General features: G+C 41.3%; 1 protein-coding gene across 3 annotated transcripts in view; it reads left to right on the top strand.

Annotated features, from left to right (window-relative positions):
- The first annotated feature begins 8,558 nt into the window (after nt 1-8,558).
- Nucleotides 8,559-19,682, top strand: part of SEC24C (SEC24 homolog C, COPII coat complex component) — a 60,218-nt gene continuing 49,094 nt past the window's right edge. For all 3 annotated transcript variants that reach the window (XM_042458080.1, XM_042458081.1, XM_042458082.1), the window contains exons 1-2: nt 8,559-8,690; nt 17,928-18,134. In XM_042458080.1, coding sequence (XP_042314014.1) covers nt 17,960-18,134 — 175 coding nt within the window. In that variant the 5' untranslated portion in view covers nt 8,559-8,690; nt 17,928-17,959. The remainder of the gene's footprint in view (nt 8,691-17,927; nt 18,135-19,682) is intronic.

Consider the following 19,682-nt stretch of genomic DNA (forward strand, 5'->3'; position numbering starts at 1 on the left):
ATTAGGAAGGTCACAGGCATGAAACTGCAGGACTTGAGCAGAGCAGTGGAGAACAGGGAGTCTTGGAGATGTCTCATCTACAGGGTACAAAATTTCTTTTTAGAATATACACACACACACACTTTCAAGTCATGGATAAAAATGTTTGTGGATACAGAGGGCTGAACTGTACCATACTGGTGCCACCTGAAGTGACCATCTCATTCTGCCTGATAGTAGAAACAGCCCCGAATGCTGTTATTTGTATCTGACGTTTGAAGGCAAGAAGTGTTAGAGTACTAAGATGAGTATCTTTCTAAACTGAGCTGAGCTTTTTGTAAACAGTGTGCTCATGTTCCAGGTGTGTTGCAATATCTGGTGGGTTTGTACAGATCCCTGTGTTATGTAAAATGTCCTCTTCTTCTCCTACTTTCCCATTATCAAAAATCTTTCTTTTGAGTGTGAATCTAAGGTGACCGAGTGGTCTACTTGTGACCAGTTTATGTACTGGTGGCAATTGGGCATTGCATTACATTGTATCCTATACTCCTTTACACTAACAAAAAGTAGGGAGCTGAGTTGAGGAAGACTGAGACACAGGTTTGCCTTGTTCATGCCATTCTAGCTCACCTTTGCCCTTCTGCCAGTGTTTTCTTTTTTGGTTAAGAGAATAGCTATGCTGGTTTCTCTGGAATGTTCTAGTGTTGTCTTTTTCACGGCAGTCATGTAGCTTGTGTTCCACCAGCCCCCTGGTTTTCTTCAAATCCTAAACCACCTTTAGCAGGGTATCAATGCGTATCAATGCTTTATAATATGACAAAGATATTGAATAAATTCATCAGAAATTGTAGAATATATTTTAAATGAATGGCTAAGAAGCTATGCCTGATCCTAGAATAATAGAGTTGGAAGAGACAGCATCTAGTCCATCTCCTGCCATGCAGGAAGATACAATCAAAGCACCCCTGACAGATGCCCATCCAACCTCTGTTTAAAAACCTTCAAAGGAGATTCCACCATACCCCTGGGCAGTGTGTACTACTGTCAAACAGCTGTTATCATCAGGAAGTACTTCCTAATGTTTAGGTGGAATCTCTTTTTCTGTAGTTTAAGTCCTAGTCCCCAGAGCAGCAGAAAATAAGATTGCTCCCTCTTCAATATGAGCCCGTACCGATAGGCCAAAATAAAACTGCTTCGGCTCACTTTGGAGGTATGCTGTTTAAATGACACATGCATCTTAAGAGGCCAGAAGCTGCACCAAAGCTCTGCTCCAGTCCTTAGGAAGCAGCTTTATTTTGGCCTGTCTGTATGGGCTCAAAGACATCTCTTCAAATATTCAAACATGGGTATCTTGTCACCTCTTAACCGTCTCTTCCCCAGGCTCCCTAAGCCGCTCCTCACTGGTCATGGTTTCCAGACCTTTCACCATTTTGGTTGCCCTCCTCTGGACATGCTCCAGCTTGTCCACATCCTTCTTGAGTTGTGGTGTTGAAAGCTGGACACAATATTCCACATGAGGTCAAACCAAAGCAGAACAGTGTGACTATTGATGCAGCCTAGCTTTCTTAGCTCTCACATCACATGCTGACTCATGTTCAGCCTGTGATTCACTAAGATTCCTAGATCCCTTTTGCATGTACTGCCACCAAACCAGGTATCCCTCATCCTATACAGTATTTCATTTTTACTTCCCAAGTGTAGCATCAAGCATTTCTCCCTGTTGAAATTTTGTTTTGGCTCTGCTTTCTAATCTGTGAAGATCATTCTCCTGTCCTCTGGGGTATTAGTAACCCCTTCTAATTTAGTGTCATCTGCAAATTTGATAAAGATGCCCTCTATTCCATTATCCAAGTCATTAATAAAGATGTTGAATAGCACTGGGCACAGGAGAGAGCCCTCTGGCAACCCACTAATCACTTCTCTCCAGGATGAGGAGCCATTGTTGAGTACCCTTAGGGTCAACCAATTACAAATACAGCTAACAGAGTTGACAAAAAAGTTTACTAGCTTTTTTTGCAAGGATATCAAGGGGGAACCTTGTCATAGCCCTTATTGAAATCAAGATACGCTATATTGACCCCATTCCCTTCATCTACCAAGCTTGTGACTCTATTAAAATAAAGATTACTCTGGCATGGCTTGTTTCTGAGAAACCCATGCTGTTAGTAATCACAAATTCCTTTCTAATTCTGGCATTCCTAAGTGCTTACAAGAATGTCCATTTAATGATATGCTATAGAATCTTTCCTGGTATTGATGTCAGGCTGACTGAGTGGTAATTATTTAGGTCCTGGTTTTTTTTCTTCTTCTTCCTTTTTTGAAGAAAGGGACAGCATTTGCTCTCCTCCAGTCTGCTGGGACCTCTCCTGTTCTCCAGGAATTCTCAAAGGTTATTACGTGTACTTCTGAGATTACTTCTCCATGTTCTTTCAGTAGTCTTAGATATAGTTCATCTGGCCCTGGAGACCTGATTTCATTTAGCGTAGCCAGGTATTCCTCTACTATCTCTTTACCTATTCTGTACTGCATTTCCCTACTGCATGAGCTGCTCCATTTTCCCCAGGTTGAGTGCGATTCTTTTCAGAGAAGACTGAAGCAAACAAGGTGTTGAGCAGTTCTGCTTTTTCACTGCTCCCTCTTAGAATTTCACGATCTTTTCCATGCGCTGACCCTGCCATTTCCTTGTTCTTGCTTTTGCTATGGACATAACCCCAAAACCCACTTATATTGTTTTAACTTCTTGATCAGGCCTGATTCCCCAACCATTCCTGACCATGGAATTGCCACCAGTAAGTTTCCCTAAATTTATTGAAATCAGCTTTCTTAAAGTATAGAATGCATGTCTGAGAGATACCAGAGATTGGCAATGCTGACGAGCAGAAAAGCCAACTACTAGTGCAGTCTGGGGACAAACCAACCCAGATGCAGCCAAACAATATTGTAGCAGCAGAAAAACAAAACATAAAAGCAAAATACCAGCTGTCAGTATTGGCAATGCTCTGACACACTTTTCTCGCACAAAATAAGACTCACAGACATAGTGGTTCATCCAAAGTTCTGGAGGCTTTATTTTCAGTCACGATGCGTATAATACAGCATATATACATACTCCCAATTCTCTCCAACTTCCAACCAACTACTATACACTGTTACTCCAGCCACAACTATAACTCCACGCTAACCCACACATGACCAGTCTCTTGTCCCACTTATATAGGAGGGTGGTTCTGGGTCATTATTCTGCATCACATAGCATGATGCAAGTTTGCTGCAACTTTGTCTCATGCCATGTGCCCATGATTCAGCTATCTGTGGTTGTCACATAGAATACATGGCACTCCATGGCACCTGTCACTCAAAATAGCTTTCTTTTGTTTAAGACAAAATTACTGTACTCCATCAGGAAATGCACCATTGAGACATGGGCCAGAATCCTGGTAGCTCATTGTGCTAATGACAACAACTCCAGAGTTGAACAACAGTGGAAAAAGCAAGCAGACAAAATCCACATGCTCTGAGAAGCCAATGTCTCTAATGCTTTGCTTCTTTCACAATAGCTGTGGCCTTTTTCCACTGCCTCTTACACTGTAAAAGTTATGCCAGCATATTGCACCAACAGGATTCTGGCCAATATGAGCAATAGCCCCTGGGCACAGTGGTTTATTAGCATTAATAATGGTCACATACATTTCTCCTTGTTTCAGTCAAACCAGATGTTACACTAATGGCATAATTACCATCCAGGCATGTGGCACACAGCTAGGCGGGGGAACACTAATCTCACAGTACTAAGGAAGGGTAGGTTCCCTTCCCACCTTGATCCTGATTAGAACTGTCTCCTAACAGCAGTTACTATATTTTAAAAATCCTTCCATTGGTTTGGAAATGTTCATAATCCTTCTTCATAAGAATGAAATATCTTAAAATATACAGCTGGTTTGGTCTTCCATTTAACTGGAGGCTCTCAAGGCAACAGCTGCAAAGTTGTAAAATGCATTCCTCAGGCTGTGGAATCCCTTAGCAGAGATTAGTACTGTATGAATTGCAACCACTCTGTAAATAAAGGTTGAGTCCAGAGCACAACCTTACCACAGAAAATAGTTTTAAAAGCAGTTTTAGAATGTATAGCATTAAGTATCTTCCTATACTTGCTCATCCCAGAAAATGTAGGTGGTTGGTATAATGGCTTCCTCTATTGGCTGAAAATGCACACAACAATTTTGACCTGCCGTTTTCTCATAGACCCCCAAAAATAGTAGGATGGTAAGAATGAGGCACAGAGCCAAAGGCTCTTGGATATTTTCAGCAACACGTACAGTGAAAGAACTTGATTTTTCTAAACAGACTAAATTGAGGAATGAAGAGAGGCTTTTAGAAGTTGCTTAATATAATTGACTCTTTCTCAAGAATACAAAACTTGTTGATTTTTTATTTTATTTTTTACAATTTAAGGTTTTAACATTCTTGCCCTCTGTATAGCATTTCCAGGAGCAGGATGGGCTGCTGTAAAGAGGTGAGGGTGAGGAAATCTTTTCCTATCATCCCAAGCGACTGATCTATCAACAGCTGCTAAGCTAGTTTTACAGTCAGAACATGGGGGAACCCTATATATCCAGCTTGGAAAGAATGGTTAAATAAAACTCTGACAATTAGCACAATTAAGTAAGTTAGACCGAGAGATGGAAGACAAAAGAAACCAAGATTTATAACTAAATGGCATCATTTATTGAGTTTTGGAAAGCGGGCAGTAGCATGTATAGCTTTTCCATATTCTCAATGTATTGTTTTTGTAGTACTGTAAATGGTATTGTGTGTGTTCAAAATGGTTTTTAAGGATGGTTCAGAAAATTGGTCAATTATTTTTTTTATTGTACAAACTTTTCTCCATAAAACTATGCAAACTTCCGAAATATATTATTCTTGTCAGACACCAGAGAAATAATACCAGCAAGTAATACACCAGTTAACCCAAAAGCAAATATTGTGGGTGGCAATTACAATCCAGGTCACTAGGTGTATAAAGTGATTTTGTTCTCTTATTCTTGCAGAGAAGCTGGTGGTTGCCTACAGAGAACACTGCCTTTTCAATGGCTGAATTATGGTTAGGTACATGCAGTAACAGAGTTTATTCCCCATCCCATCAGTCATACTGAGAACCCCGCAGAAGATAAATATTTTGCATTTCCAGAAACAGTTAGTTGCCATGTTGTCTGGGGGATGCTGGATATTTTAATCTAGAAAAGTACATTGAGAACCTGAAAAAAGAGAAAGGAAAACAGTATGTAAAAACAGAACAAGAGCAGTATGTTTAAAAAAATGTAAAAGGGAAAATAATGAAGGGGTGGGGGGGAGAATACTACACAACTTAATTAAATAGCACCATACTCAGACAAAATAGGTCTGTCTGACTAACAAATACTGAGGGTCAACAAGGGAGGACTGCTGCTTTTGTGGCTTCCTAGATGTATAAGGACTGCAATTTTTGGAAGCAGGACAAGATCCTTCTTGATCTTGGTCTTATCAGGAAACTGTTGTCATGTGTATCATTCTATAACCTAAACTTTTAGCAACAAATTCTTCCGTTTATCTATCAGACCATACAACAGGAGCTTGCATTACCATGGAGAATTATAGAGAAGACTTAAAAGTACAGTGTCTACTTGTCTACTTCCAAGTTTTGATAGGAGTTTATCACATGGGGGAAAATCAGTAGTTTAAACAGTGATTAACCGATCAAAATCGTACAATTGAAATTAAAGCGTGATTAAAATGCAAGTAACACAAGAGCCATTATCCTGTGAATAACCAGGGAAGCACTAGGCAATAAACACCAAAAAATCATTCATGGGAAAATCCTGTGTATGATTTGCTGCTGTTTATTGCCTGGTTATTCACAGGAAAATGGCTCTTTGATCATGTTTAATCTTGACATTGTGTGAAAACCATTAGCACAATTGCACAATAATCACTGGATATTCCCGTGATAATAGCGCTTTGAACATGACGTCGTGTGAAAGCCATTAGCACGATGGCATGATTATGGCGGGTTAATCACCGTTTATACTTCCAATTTCCCTCTGTGTGATAAACTCCATAGAGTGAATAATGTTATTACCTTCTGTAGGACATACTTATTGCTGAGTTCAAATAGGAATAGAAATCCAATCTGGATCTAATGGGTCACCCTGTGGTCAGTGGCAGTGAACTAAATGCTAGCATAATGTCTTAAATAATTTGTGGCTCTCTCCCATATGAAGTTGCAAACCTGTCTCCAGCTCTTAGCTGTACTAATGCACTTCATAGTTTAGGTTTAAGATTACATGGCAGAACAGTGATTATGCACCACATACCTGCGTGTGAAACGTTAGGATATGAGGGAAGGGTTTTAGCTTAACTTGACTCTCCCAAATGCTATACGCAGGGTTTAAAGGTTTGAATCTGCACCTGCAGTTTCAGAGACGATCAGTCCAAAGTCAGAACTTAGAGAAGTTACTTTTTGGACTATGGCTGCCTTTAGGCTGAGTCTTCTAAGACATTAGGTTTTGATTCCATGTCAGAATACCCCCGCTGTGTGTCTCAAGTGAGTCTATTGACTTATGGTGACCCCATGAATTTCACAGTGTTCTTTGGCAAGGAATACTCAGAGGTGGTTTTGCCAGTTCTTTCCTCTGAAATAGAGCCTACAGTGCCTGCTATTTGCCTGAGGTCAGTCTACTTGCTCTTAATATGGATAGGGCCAGTGCTGGTGTAGTGGTCTGAGCACTGGACTAGGATATTGGGAGACCAGGGACTAGGATATTGGGAGACCTGCTCTGCCTTGTTAAACCTACTGGGTGACGTTGGGCAAGTCACATTCTCTCAGCCTCAAAGGATGGCAATGGCAAACCCTATCTGAAGAAACTTTATTTATTTCATTTTTATGCCACCTTTATACCAAAAAGGGACCCAAGGCAGATGACAAGATATAAACACTTTAGGAACTATTTTTTTAAAGCAATAATCCAGTTAAAACAATATAAAATTAAGATTTTAAACAAACGTTAAAACACAAACTTGCCAAGAAAAGCCTCTTGAAGGTCACTGTAAGTTGGAAATGACTTGGAAGGCACACAACAAAAAACACGTATATGTCCTTTATATTGACTTATGGTGAACCCATGAATTTTTTACAGGGTTTTCTTAGGCAAGGAATCATCAGAGGTGCCCTTTGCCAGTTCCTTCCTCTGAAATATAGCATACAGCATGTGGCATTTGTTGGCGCTCTCCCATCCAAGTACACTTGTCCCTCCACATTTGCAGCTTTGACTTTTGCAGCTTTGATTATTCGCAGATTTTATTAATATGCTCTCTCTAGGAGTATCTAGGTCCTCCAGTGCAACTCTATGGTTAACTTTAACCGAAGGTCGCACTGGAGGACTTAGAGATTCCTAGAGAGGACACTCTGCTAGGCATTTGTAGCTCCTCCAGAGCAACTCTATGGCCAATGTCTGTCGGATGTTGACCACAGAGTTGCACTGGAGGACCTAGAGGTTTCTAGAGGTAAAAACATAGTGTTTTTGTTATTTGCGGTTTTTCCACATTCACAGGGCTCATGTGCCCTTAATCTCAGCAAATGTGGAGGGATGAGTGTAGTAACCAGGGCTGACTCTGCTTAGCTTCCAAGACCTTGCTCTTAATATGGATAGGGCCAGTGTTGGTGTAGTGGTCTGAGCATTGGACTAGGGACATTGGGAGACCAGGGAGACCCTGCTCTGCCATGTTAAACCCACCGGGTGATGTTGGGCAAGTCACACTCTCTCAGCCTCAGATGCCTTGGGGATATGTTTGTTGTTGCCACTATTTGTGTGCCTACTGCTTGTTTCTGACTTATGGTGACCCTGAGGGGGACCTATCATGGGCTTTTCTTGGCCAGTGCCTTCAGAGATGGTTGGCCATTGCCCTCCTCTGAGGCTGAGAGAGTGTGACTTGCCCTGGGTCACTCAGTAGGTATGCTTTGATAGAGAGTTCCTGCATGGCCCTTGTGGTCTCTTCCAACTCTATGATTCAATGGCTGAGTCAGGAGTCGAACTCTGGTCTCCAGAGCCTCAGCCGAACGCTCAAACCACTATGGCATGGAGATATCAATGTTTTAAATAAATTAATTATGGGTTTTTACATGGCTGAGCTAGGATTTGAACCAATGAAGTGCCTTGCAAGAGACTTGGAGGACAACTCCCAGAATCCCCTTGCTAGTCAGGCCAGCCATTAGCTGCACCAGCTGAGGAATTCTGGGAGTGGTGGTCCAAAAGGCCTAACACTGGTCCTCTTGGGGTCAAAGGTCAGAGGCAGTTCTCCTCAGGCCTCCTGTTGAGGAGGAACTAGGCCTAGTTCCAAGTTCAGTAGGCTTTTTGCGTCGGCGATGTAGCGCAAGGGGGGGGGGGGGGTTCGGAATAGTTGGAGACTCCGCCCCCTACGGCTTACGTCAGAGCCGTAGGGGGCGGAGTCCCCAACGAGTCCGTCTCCTCCCCTTACCCTTGCGCTACATCCGGATATCTCCAAGTCTCGCGAGAACCTGAAGCGAGAACTGAGGACGTGGCAGCCGGAGGGAAAGCGAGCCCAGCCGGGAGGGGCCTGACTTCCGGTGCATGAGAGTTGCGGGTCCAGGAACCGGAAGTCGGCGCCAGAGGCCTCGGATCCAGAGGTAGAAGAGGCAGCGGCGGAGGAGGACTGAGGTGAGTCTGTGGCAGCCCTAGCCGGCGGCGGCAGAGTCCCCCCCACAGGCCCTTCGGGAGGGGAAGAAGGCCTTGGCCTGATCACGGCCTACTTCCGGTCCTCCTCTTCCCTGGTCGCTCTGGCCAGGCCCAGACCCTCCTAGGCCACTGGTCCACAAACTGTGCCTTTTAAGGGATCTTGGACTCCATCTCCCAGAATCCCAGGCTATTGGCCGACATGGCTGAGGCTTCTGGGAGATGGAGTCCCAAATCTCTTAAGGGACGCCGTTTGGGGACCATTGGTATAAGATCAGTGGTCCCCCAAACTGCTCTTTAAGGGATTTTGGACTCCATCTCCCAGAATCCCAGGCTATTGGCCGACATGGCTGAGGCTTCTGGGAGCTGTAGTCCAAAAGCTCCTCAAAGGGCAGAGTTTGGGGACCACTGCAATAGGTTATGGAGAGACTGCTTTGATGCCTCTGGATGGAAGGCTTTTGGGGGATTATTGGCAACGCTTTTCACTTCTCAAGGGTCTGAAACACACTACAGAAATAACCCAGTATGAAACCGCTTTAACTCAATGCTAGGGAATTCTGGGAAGTGTAGTCTTGTGAGACGTTGAGCCCTTCTTGTCAGAGAGAGCTCTGGTGCCACAACAAACTACAGTCCCCAGGATTCCCTAGCAATGAGCCAGGGCAGTTAAAGTGGTCTCAAACTGGATTAAGTCTGCGATGTGTTTTGGACTTAGTAAGTGGCTGTAACCAAGCAGCTCTCTTGTCAGCTTCAGGCCAGCTTGCAATAATAGGTTGTCATGTTGTCCATGAGTTTGAGAAGTGGTGCCTGACGCTGTACAAACAATCCAGTTTCGCACCACTTTGACTGCCGTGGATCAGTTTGTTGTTTCTTGTGGCGCCAGAGCTCTCTGACAGAAACAGTTCAATGTTAAAGCTACAGTTCTCAGCGTTCCATAGCACTGAGCCATGGCAGTTAAAGTGGTGTCAAACCAGATTATTCCTTCAGTGTGTATGCAGCCGTTAAACCACTTGGTGAATTTAATCCAGATTCCTTGCGTCTGGTGTACTTTTTGATGGTTCACAGAAGCGCATCGTTAGATAACTGAAGACAGTACCTGCACCTGTGTCTTTATGGACCGGCATACATTGGAGACATGATATCTCTGGCATCCGCACAAGGAGATATTTCTTCACTCAAAGCAGGGTTGTGGAATATGTGGTCCTCCACATGCTGTGGCTTGAATCTTCTTCCATCCTTCATGGCTGACTTTGTGGGCTAGGCTGATGGGAGTGGCAATCCCACAATATTTGGGGCAATCCCACACAATATTTCTCATCGCTGATACAAAGCAAACAGATGTGTGTTTGTGTCCTTTCCACCTACATCTGCCTGTTGCTCTTGGGTTTAACCTTGTAAATAATAACCAGGAGTTAATCTTCAGACTTGTCCTGCATCTTCAGATCTATTTACAGTATGGCTGCTGTTTTTGGAGATATCCTGGCTTCATTTAACTCTCGTAGATCTGAATAGAAATCGAACTTAAGCAGATGTAAAATGAGTAGTCTGTTTATTCAGGAGCTTAATGGGAGGCTGGGATTTATTAAGGTTAGTTTTGTATGGATATTGTATTGTTTTCCCATTCTGTTCTGATTCACAATATATAAATTACAACGGCCTGTTACAGACTGCCAAAATAAAGCTGCTTGGGGTCTCTTTGGAGGTAAGCTATTTAAATGATGCATGCATCCTAAGAATCCAGAAGCTGCACTCCAGTGCTTAGGAATGGAGTGTGGCTTTGGTGCGACCTCCGGACTCTTAGGACCTATGCATCATTTAAATAGCATGCCTCCAAAGAGACCCAAAGCAGCTTTATTTTGGCAGTCTGTAACAGGCCAATATGTAATTGAGTTGTTCTAAGGGGGAGGGGGAAATGGGACTTATTTTATTGCATTGTAAGGTTTTTATCATTGTAAGCTGCCTCAATCTTATAGGAGAGGTGGGGTAGAAATAAATATTATTATTAACTATGTTGATGATGTAGTTTGTATACTGTTGAGCATGCAGGTTTTCCAGATAAAGGTATGGTGCCTTTCTTGCCTTAGAAATGAGGAGGAACTCTTTGGGATGGACTGGTTTCCTGAAATGGCAGTCCACTCCTGTGGCAGTCTGTGCAACATAAAAGGGTATTGTATCACGATGGGTGTACCAGCAGAGCATGATGCAACTGCATCCTTTTAAGCAAGAGTGGGACTGTCTGGAGTTGTATATTGAACTGTCTTCTGGGAGCAACCTGAAGCCAGCTCCCCACTTAAGCCACATTCCCCAAAGACATTTGGCCCCCTTTCTGTTTGTAGAGAGAGGCATAGTGTCATTGCTTCATCTGTGCGTTTCCACAGAAAGGCTGACTCTTGCTCTGGGCAGCCTTTGGGTAGAGCTCAGGGATTACACTGTAGCACTGGAAATCTATGTTGTTGTTGTTGTTGTTGTTGTTGTTGTTGTTTTGTGTTCTTTCAAGCCATTTCCAACTTATGGCAACCCTCAAAGCAAAACTATCATGGGTTTTTCTTGGAATGTTTCATCAGAGGGTTTTTTGTGATTACCATCATCTGAAGCTAAGAGAGTGTGACTTGCTCCAGGTCACCCAGTTGCTTCATATGGCTGAACCAAAATTTGAACTCTTATCTCTAGAGTCAGAGGCCTGTTACAGACTGCCAAAATAAAGCTGCTTGGGGTCTCTTTGGAGGTATGCTATTTAAATGATGCATGCATCCTAAGAATCCGGAAGCTGCACCAAAGCTGCACTCCAGTGCTTAGGAATGGAGTGTGGCTTTGGCGCAACCTCTGGACCCATGCATCATTTAAATAGCATACCTCCAAAGAGACTCCAAGCAGCTTTATTTTGGCAGTCTGTAACAGGCCAGAGTCTAATGCTTAAACAACTATACCGTACTGGCTGCCTCTGCTTCAATCGATCATCAATCAATGATAGGAGAACAAGGTTTCATCTCCCAGTATCCTTTTTCTAGTGCTAGGAGAGGATGTGGGGACGTGAAAACAATTTACATAGATCAGGTTGGTGACATCTCTGGGCTGGAGATTCACTATCTTTGTTTAAAATCTTGGCGTATTAGATAAAAGTGGGGAAGGACCATGGAGAGAATGGGGCAAGTGAGTAGCAGCGATCAGCACAGTCCAATCTGCCTTATATCATAAATTGTTTCGAGTCCCATTTTGGGAGAAAGGTGGGATATAAATCAAATAAATAATAAAAGTGCAAATTCTTCCTCCCTGTAACTGCACTGTAGCACTTGAGAAACACGAATGTTACTTGAAAAACAGAAGTGTCTGTAGACAAGGTTCCTCAAGTAGCCTAAGCGCTGGTGCTGTGCACGGTGCACCGGCCATACAGCCCACTTGTATGCCTGGGCATTGTTTCAGAACCCTCTCTTGTTGGCACCTAGACATTTCTGGAAAGTAAAACAAAAGGAAAGGCAAAAAGGCAGTGAGCAAGAAATGAGCTGACCAAAGGATTATCAGGGTGCCAGGTATGCAGGAGCCATTCCACTGTTCTAGCTTCATTTATTAACCCTGATGTAAAAATTAGGGCATGTTTTTGGAAGCAAACAAAATGCATCTGAGGAAGTAGACAGAAGTCTACGAAAGCTCATAATGCCAATTTCTTTCTTTCAGTTAGTCTCAAAGGTGCTACAAGATCTCTCTACACTGCATACTGTTATTATCAATAATAAAGACAATGCAGTTTTATGTTGGTAAAGCACTATAGTATATCAAGTCATACTTCATATGCAGACTGTGATTTACAAATAGGTAATAGTATACATTCCAAATGCATAGTTTAGATCTGCTTTAATTCTTTGTTTTCTGTCCACTTCTACAGTCAACTCCCTAAGTCCATTCTTGGTAAATTCTATTAGTGGAATTATGGCTGTAATATTACCACAAATCATGACTTGCCAATCCATGTCTGGTTGGGATGGGAATCAGAAATATATTTTAGTTATTAATTTGACCACCATAGCAATTGTCATTTAAGGAAGTGTTCTATTACTGAGTTTTCTTTATCTGTGTACAATTTGTATCTAAATTGTCATGGTTGTTTGACAACTGCAGTAAGCTTGTGCAATATCCTGTAGTGCAGGTTTAAAGCCTGAATTGACATATCCATTGCTGTTACAGATGGAATGATGTTTTGTGTTTAGTGTCAATTGTCCTGCTTAAGTGCTTCAAAAGCTTTTGTGTTTTGTTCATGGTTACCTGTATGCTGGTTTGGAAGATCACAACTGTAAAACATCCCATGTTCTAACAGAATCTGTTCTCCAACTACAGCCTTCCTCAAGCTGTTTATTTCCCATAAGTGCTGGATTACAGTTCTTTGATCACCAACAATCGTGGTTGACATAAGAATGAATGAATGTCTATTCTGCTAGTATTCAGAGTTCTGTATAATTAAATAGTAAGATTAATAATTATTTTAAAAGTGCAGTTGAAAATAGTAAAAAGGTAGTTTAAAAACAGTGCAGTTAAATGAAGTGCAGCACCCTATTAAAATATTTCTTTAAGAACATTCAGTTCTCCAAAGCCTCTCAGGATAAAAGTATTTGCCTGCTGATAGAAGGGCAGCAAGGGCAGATACCATTCTAGCTTTCCTAAGAAGGACGTTCCAGAGCCTAGGAAAGGATACTAGGAAGGTTCTGTTTCACATCCCTATTAGATGTGCCACTGAGGCTGGTGGCACTGAGCAGGGTCTCTCATGAACATCTCAGGACATTACCACACTCGTATGGGAAGATACTGTCTATCAGATAGCCTAGACTAAGTTGTATATTACTTTATAGTTGTAACTAGCACTTTGGATTGTGCCTGTAACAAAGAAACTGTATGCACTGTGTAACCTGGCATAATTAGCTGTGGCTCTTTGAACCAACTGACATTTTTGTACTCTTTTGAAAGACAGACCCATGTGTAGCAATCCAGTAATCCAAACAGCTTGTAAGTAAGGCTATGTTTCAGCGTGGTGAGATCTCACATCTCCAGGAATGGATACATAAGCTTTGGCTGTGCAGTGACAGGCTGAACTGCACCTCTAGGCTCAAGTTGAATCCAGGGGTACCCTCAGAATACCAACCTATATCTTCAGAGGGAGTGTAGATCATCCAACACAGGTTGGATACCTATCTTCTGATCTGCCTTTCAGCTGAGTAAGAGCACCTTCAATTTGTTCATTTTCATCCATCAATTACTGACACTGGTTTAGAACTAAGACAGCTTCCTATAAGTTTGATAGAAAAGTTTGTGGGTTTTTTGGGCTTTGTGGCCATGTTCTGGAAGAATTTATTCCTGACATTTTGCCAGCATCTGTGGCTGGCATTTTCAGAGAATGAAGATTCTCTGAAGATGCCAGCCACAGATGCTGGTGAAACATCAGGCATAAACTCTTCTAGAACATGGCCACAAAGCCCGAAAACCCCACAAAAAACCTATTATTAATATTATTGAACATGTCTATTGCTTGGCTACCTGTCTTTTTGAGTTCTGTACCCTTCACCAGATCTCTGTTTGTGCTTACCCTCTGTACTGCCTTTTTAATTTTCTGGTTGTGTCCTAGTTCTGCCTTTTGTTTCAATTTGGGTTTTCTCATCATAGAGTTTTCTTGGTGGGAGGTTCTTGCAAGGGTAGGTTTCACTGTTACCTCCCTCTGTGCAGTGCTAACATGCATTAGCTATGGTGTCATTGCTGTTCTGTCTACAAGATCCTAAATCAGTATCATCTGCCACCACCACTGCTGCTGCCCAGTAGTTTGTTTTGGTACTTGATCAAAAAGAATGTATGTTATCCATAATTGTTTTGGATTTATACCTGTTGGGTTGCGTGTGCCTTATTTTTAAGTAAAGCTGCATAAGAACCTGAGTGGATCAACATGTATACAAAATACATTTCATATGTTTATATTACTTACAGTGGACTCTACCATCTGTTGGAGTTAAATTGACACGTTGTCATCCTTTTCCTTTTGTTTTAAGTATGTCTTAATTGTTTGTAAGGCTGAGGGCAGGAGACTGTTTTGTTGTTCTTGTACTTCTAAAGTGACACGTACAGTGATGGTGCTATATAAATAAATTATCGTGATGGTGATAATAATAACATTGTATTGCAAGGGCCTAAATACCGTTAAGATTCCAAGTACCATCAGATCTTGGACGTTACGAAGTGTGTGGTAGGGCATATTTTACCCTATGCTGATAGTCTTGGATTCATTTTCTTATTCCTTGATTTTATTGAAGTGGTTCTATAGAAAGTCTATGGTAACTATTGATGATCGGCTATTGCATTACATGTAAAAGAGAGAGATGAAGAGAGCATATTTGGACTAAGGATTTATTTTTTTTTAAAAAAAAAACAACCTTTATTTTGAAGGCTTTCCTTTATGCTTTCAAAGCCTAAGGATTGAATATGGGGTAGAAATATATCTTTAGGTAACTCTCCAAGGAATTCATGTTGGCATCCATTCTAGCAGATTAGGCTTAGAGGAAGACTTAACGCACAGCTGTCCAATCACTTTCATGATATAGTCATCCAAATCTGAATTTCATCCCGATCCAGCATTCCTTTGTGCCACATTAATTCTGTTGACCCGAACAGCCAAAGTTATTCTTATGTACATTTGTTGGAGCCATTGCAGTATGACTAAAAAAAAAAGTCAACATTCACTCCATTATTACCTTAATTAAGTGGGAACACTTCTTCCTTGGTTTAAATTGAGTTCCAGGTGCCATATCTAGGACACAGTTTTTACCTGGTTCACTTGGTTCATCATTTGCGTCCACCGCTGGGAAACAATAACCTTGCTAATAAGAATATAAAAAGAGCTCTGCAAGATCAGACCAGTGACTCTAGCATGCTGTTTTTAGTGGTTAACCAAATGCCCATAGGAAGCCCACAGGAGTGCTGTGTTGCTGCCTCCTGTAGACTAGTATTCAGAGGCATGACAGAAAGCCAGTGCAGCAAACACAGAAGCAGACACAACATTTATTAAAAACCTAAAGTACGCAATGAAAATACGTAGCAGTTGTCTATGTTCAGATCTCTCAATGAACTAGATGGTTTAATAACTAAATATGTGCATAATACATAAATACTGTCATGCATATAGAGCCCATCCGATCCATACGTGGCTTTAACCTTACATGGAAGGTTAAGCCGCCGGAAACACAATGGTGTGCACGCTGCCCTGAACACAAGAACGCTCCCCCATTGAAACAATATGTGTGTGTGTGTGTGGGGGGTTCGTAACAGATCCCTCGGGTATGGGGAGGGCCCACTTTATTAGTATATCCTCATGTGAGTAACACATGTATGATATGATTGATACCCACCATGGTGCTACCCTTCTGTGGTGCTGGGATTGTGTGCTTCCTTGCAGCAAGGTAGTGTCAGAATCCTGAATGGAACTGTTTGGCAACTCATGCATTGGGACAAATACAGTTATACTAATAATATATTTAAAGAAGTGGATGGTGGCAAAAGGGGTAGAACAAGAAATAGCTTCCACAAGATCAGAGAAAGAGAAACCAAGAGTAGAGATGCTATATCATCAAAAGGGTAATACTGTACATATATTTGTGACAAAAGCTGTGCAAACAAGAAGCAGTGCAGAAGAGATGAAAGAATGACATATTCCTTCAAGGAAGAACCTTTTTACAATGAACCCCCAATTTTAAAAAGAAAAGGAAAAGCTGTTCTCAAAACACTTGGAAAATATGCCCATATCTGTAGATTTACAGTTGTTTAAGGTAGCTGGCCATTGATGCATTTTACAGAATAGAGTCCTTAGGTTAGGATTCCCTTGTAATACTATACTAGTGCAATTATCCACTGGGTATGCTTAGCCTGGAGAAGAGATGGAGAAGGGGTGATATAATAGCCTTGTTTAAGTATTTGAAAGGGTGTCACATTGAGGACGGAGAAAGATTGTTTTCTGCTGCTCCAGAAACTAGAACACGGAAAAATGGATGCAAGCGACAGGAAAAGAGATTCCACCTCAACATAAGAAGGAACTTCTTGACAGTAAGAGCTGTCGGAGAGTGGTGGAGTTTCCTTCTTTGGAGGTCTATAAACAGAGGTTGGATGGCCATCTGTCAGGGATGCTTTGATTGTGATTTCCTGCATAGCCAGGAGTTGGACTGGATGGCCATTGTGTCTCTTCCAACTCTATGATTCTATGTTAGTGTCTATTTAATTATTTCCATATTACTAGCACTTTTAAAGATTACTCTTAATTGTTCTTTAATTCTGTCGTTTAACATTTTTATTTTAGCTAGTTTTGTTGCAAGCTTAATTCCAAGTTATTAGAAGTGGGAGTCCATATTACAAATGGACTGATTTATTAAAGGATGTCACAGCCCTAAGCTTACATGAGTGAGTCTTTTGATAGTCTCTCATTGACTCATAGAGTAGTCATAAGTCACAGTCTAGTTGAATGCAAATAACACAAAACTCATAATCGGAGCCTTTTCATTTTGGTTCATCTGTGAGTCTTCAGAACCTTCCTCCAAATTACATCTAAAACAACATCATTTACATGGTGAAACCTAGGGATCAGTACTTCCCTCATTCCTACTCCCTTCCCAATATTGTAACATATTGCTTGATGAAGAGATCTAAAGACTTTGAAAGCTTTTATACGATTCTCTGTCTTTTGGTTTTCTGGATCGAGTTATTACAATAATGTAGATTTTGGAATTTTTCTTATGGCCAATATAAGTGCTCTTGCTTTTTTCTTTCTTTCGAAAGATGATTTATAAATCTTTTTAAAAATCAATTATTGTTACATTGGGAAATGTAATAGTAAAAGGACCAAATACAGAGAAGTGAATGTTTTGTTTGGCAAATCTCTGACAAGTTATTGTGTTAAAGCAGTGTTCCTGTTGTTCTCCTGTAGGACCTTTAAATTTATGAAATGTGTGTCCTCAAAAGTGATAGGATAATAGTATAATGTGTGTGCAATAATCAGTTCAGATAACATGCACTGACCTGTGCTTCAAGATCTTTTGACTCTTTCTGTTGCAAGAAGTCAGTTTTGAATGATGGCCTCTTTATTTTGGTACTCTTTCGGTTTTCCAAATAAGGGTATTATAGGAACATGGATCTTGGGATTTTTCTTATTGCTAGTATAGCTAATTTTGCTTTTGGTGGTTTCTAATGTGTTTCTTTTCTCCCTTGTAGGGTGTGAAGACTAGTCTGGGGATGTAAACACAATGAGTGTAAACCAGCAGACTCACACTGGGCCACCCTATGGTCAACCGCAGCCCGGTTATCCAGGATACCTGCAGCCTGGTTATGGAGGGCAACAAATCCCAAGTGTTCCTGCCTCTCAGTATGGTGCTTATAATGGTCCAATGACAGGATATCAGCAAACAGCCCCCCAACAAGGTATTCTTACTTGGAATTTAAGAAATCCATACCCAATTTGAGCTTGACCTTCAAAATTATATATGTTTATGTAAAAATATGTAAAATGATATTTACTCTCTAGTGTTTCACTGTGACCACAGCAAAAATCCACAATACTTTAAAAATACTGTATATACTTGACTATAAGTCGAATTCATGTATAAGTCAAGGGCAGGTTTTGGGGCCAGAGTTATGGGTTTTGTTATAACCCGTGGATAAGTCGACAGTAAAACTTAGGGGCATATAACAAAGAATCTAAAGGATGAAGCAAAGGAAAATGATGCCAAAGAACTTTAAAAAATCCAGAAGGCATGACTGTTTTTGCTCATACTAAAGGCTGGGTGGATGAGAGAGTAAAGAGGAATTAGTGCTTCCAGGAAAGATTATGGTCTTGCCTTTCACCAAGGAATGGTTCCTTTTTTACAAGAGTTAAAGTATGGTACAATGGGCCCTCCTCTTATGTGGGGGATCCGTTTCGGATCCCCTCACATAAGGAAAAATCCACCTATGCTCAAGCTCCATAGAAAATAATAGGGCTTGTGCATGTGGCGGAGCAGCACATGCATGCCCATTTTTCCCCTCCCCAAGTGGCTTCCGCGTAAGCTTAAAGCCATGTAAAATGTGTCCGTGGATAAGTCGACTCGGGTATTTTGGATTTTTTTAACTAAAATTTCTAGACTTACACATGAGTATATGTCTAGACTTATATATGAGTATATACAGTACCTGTTCTAAGTAGTTATGTATATAGAGGAAAGACTTTAATTGTTGACACCTCATTAAAATGCCATTATGTATTGTAAGTTGACAGGCAATGCTATTTTATGTTTGCAACTTGGGGGTTGGATACAACAGGTTACAATAGTTTTTGGTAGTCTGTAAAGGTTAAATTTGCAAGTGGAACCCCTTGGACTATTTGGCTCTTTGAAAAAGTGGTGGTAAGTTCTTGTTGCTGGATGAGAGGGAAAGAAACCTACATCTGGACTAACAAAACTTACTAGAAGGCTATTGACTAGAATTAGAAATTAAGGTGCTGGCTTCAGAAAAAATAGCTACTGATCAGAACAATAAATCTTAGAATCAGAATGGTTATTGGAGGTGATGTGCTTGCCCTGAAACGGTCAACAAAGTTAGGGAGCTGTCAGAATTGGAGACAGCATGCCTCCCTCCCCAATCTGAGTGAAGACATGGTCACTGGGGCCACTAGGCAGACAACATCCTGAAGGAAGAGTTGGCACACATTGCCTGTGAGGAAGGACTTATGGGAGGAGCAGTTCTTTAATACTCAGTCCTCTTCAAACAGCATTGACTGTAACACTCTGTTATGTTAAGGAGGTCTCTCACCTAGAGACTGAAAATTATACCAAAGACTTCAAATACTGGCACATTTAAACTGAAATTAATTAATACTTAGTAAAAAAAAACCACACCAAATAGCCCCTAGGATCACATCTGAATGTTTTCTGAAGTATGCATGTTATGTTTCAGGTGTGTAGGTCTCATGTTGGACTTATGGCTGAGACAGAC

The sequence above is a fragment of the Sceloporus undulatus genome, chromosome 3, assembly GCF_019175285.1.
Source record: "Sceloporus undulatus isolate JIND9_A2432 ecotype Alabama chromosome 3, SceUnd_v1.1, whole genome shotgun sequence".
NCBI lineage: Eukaryota > Metazoa > Chordata > Lepidosauria > Squamata > Phrynosomatidae > Sceloporus > Sceloporus undulatus.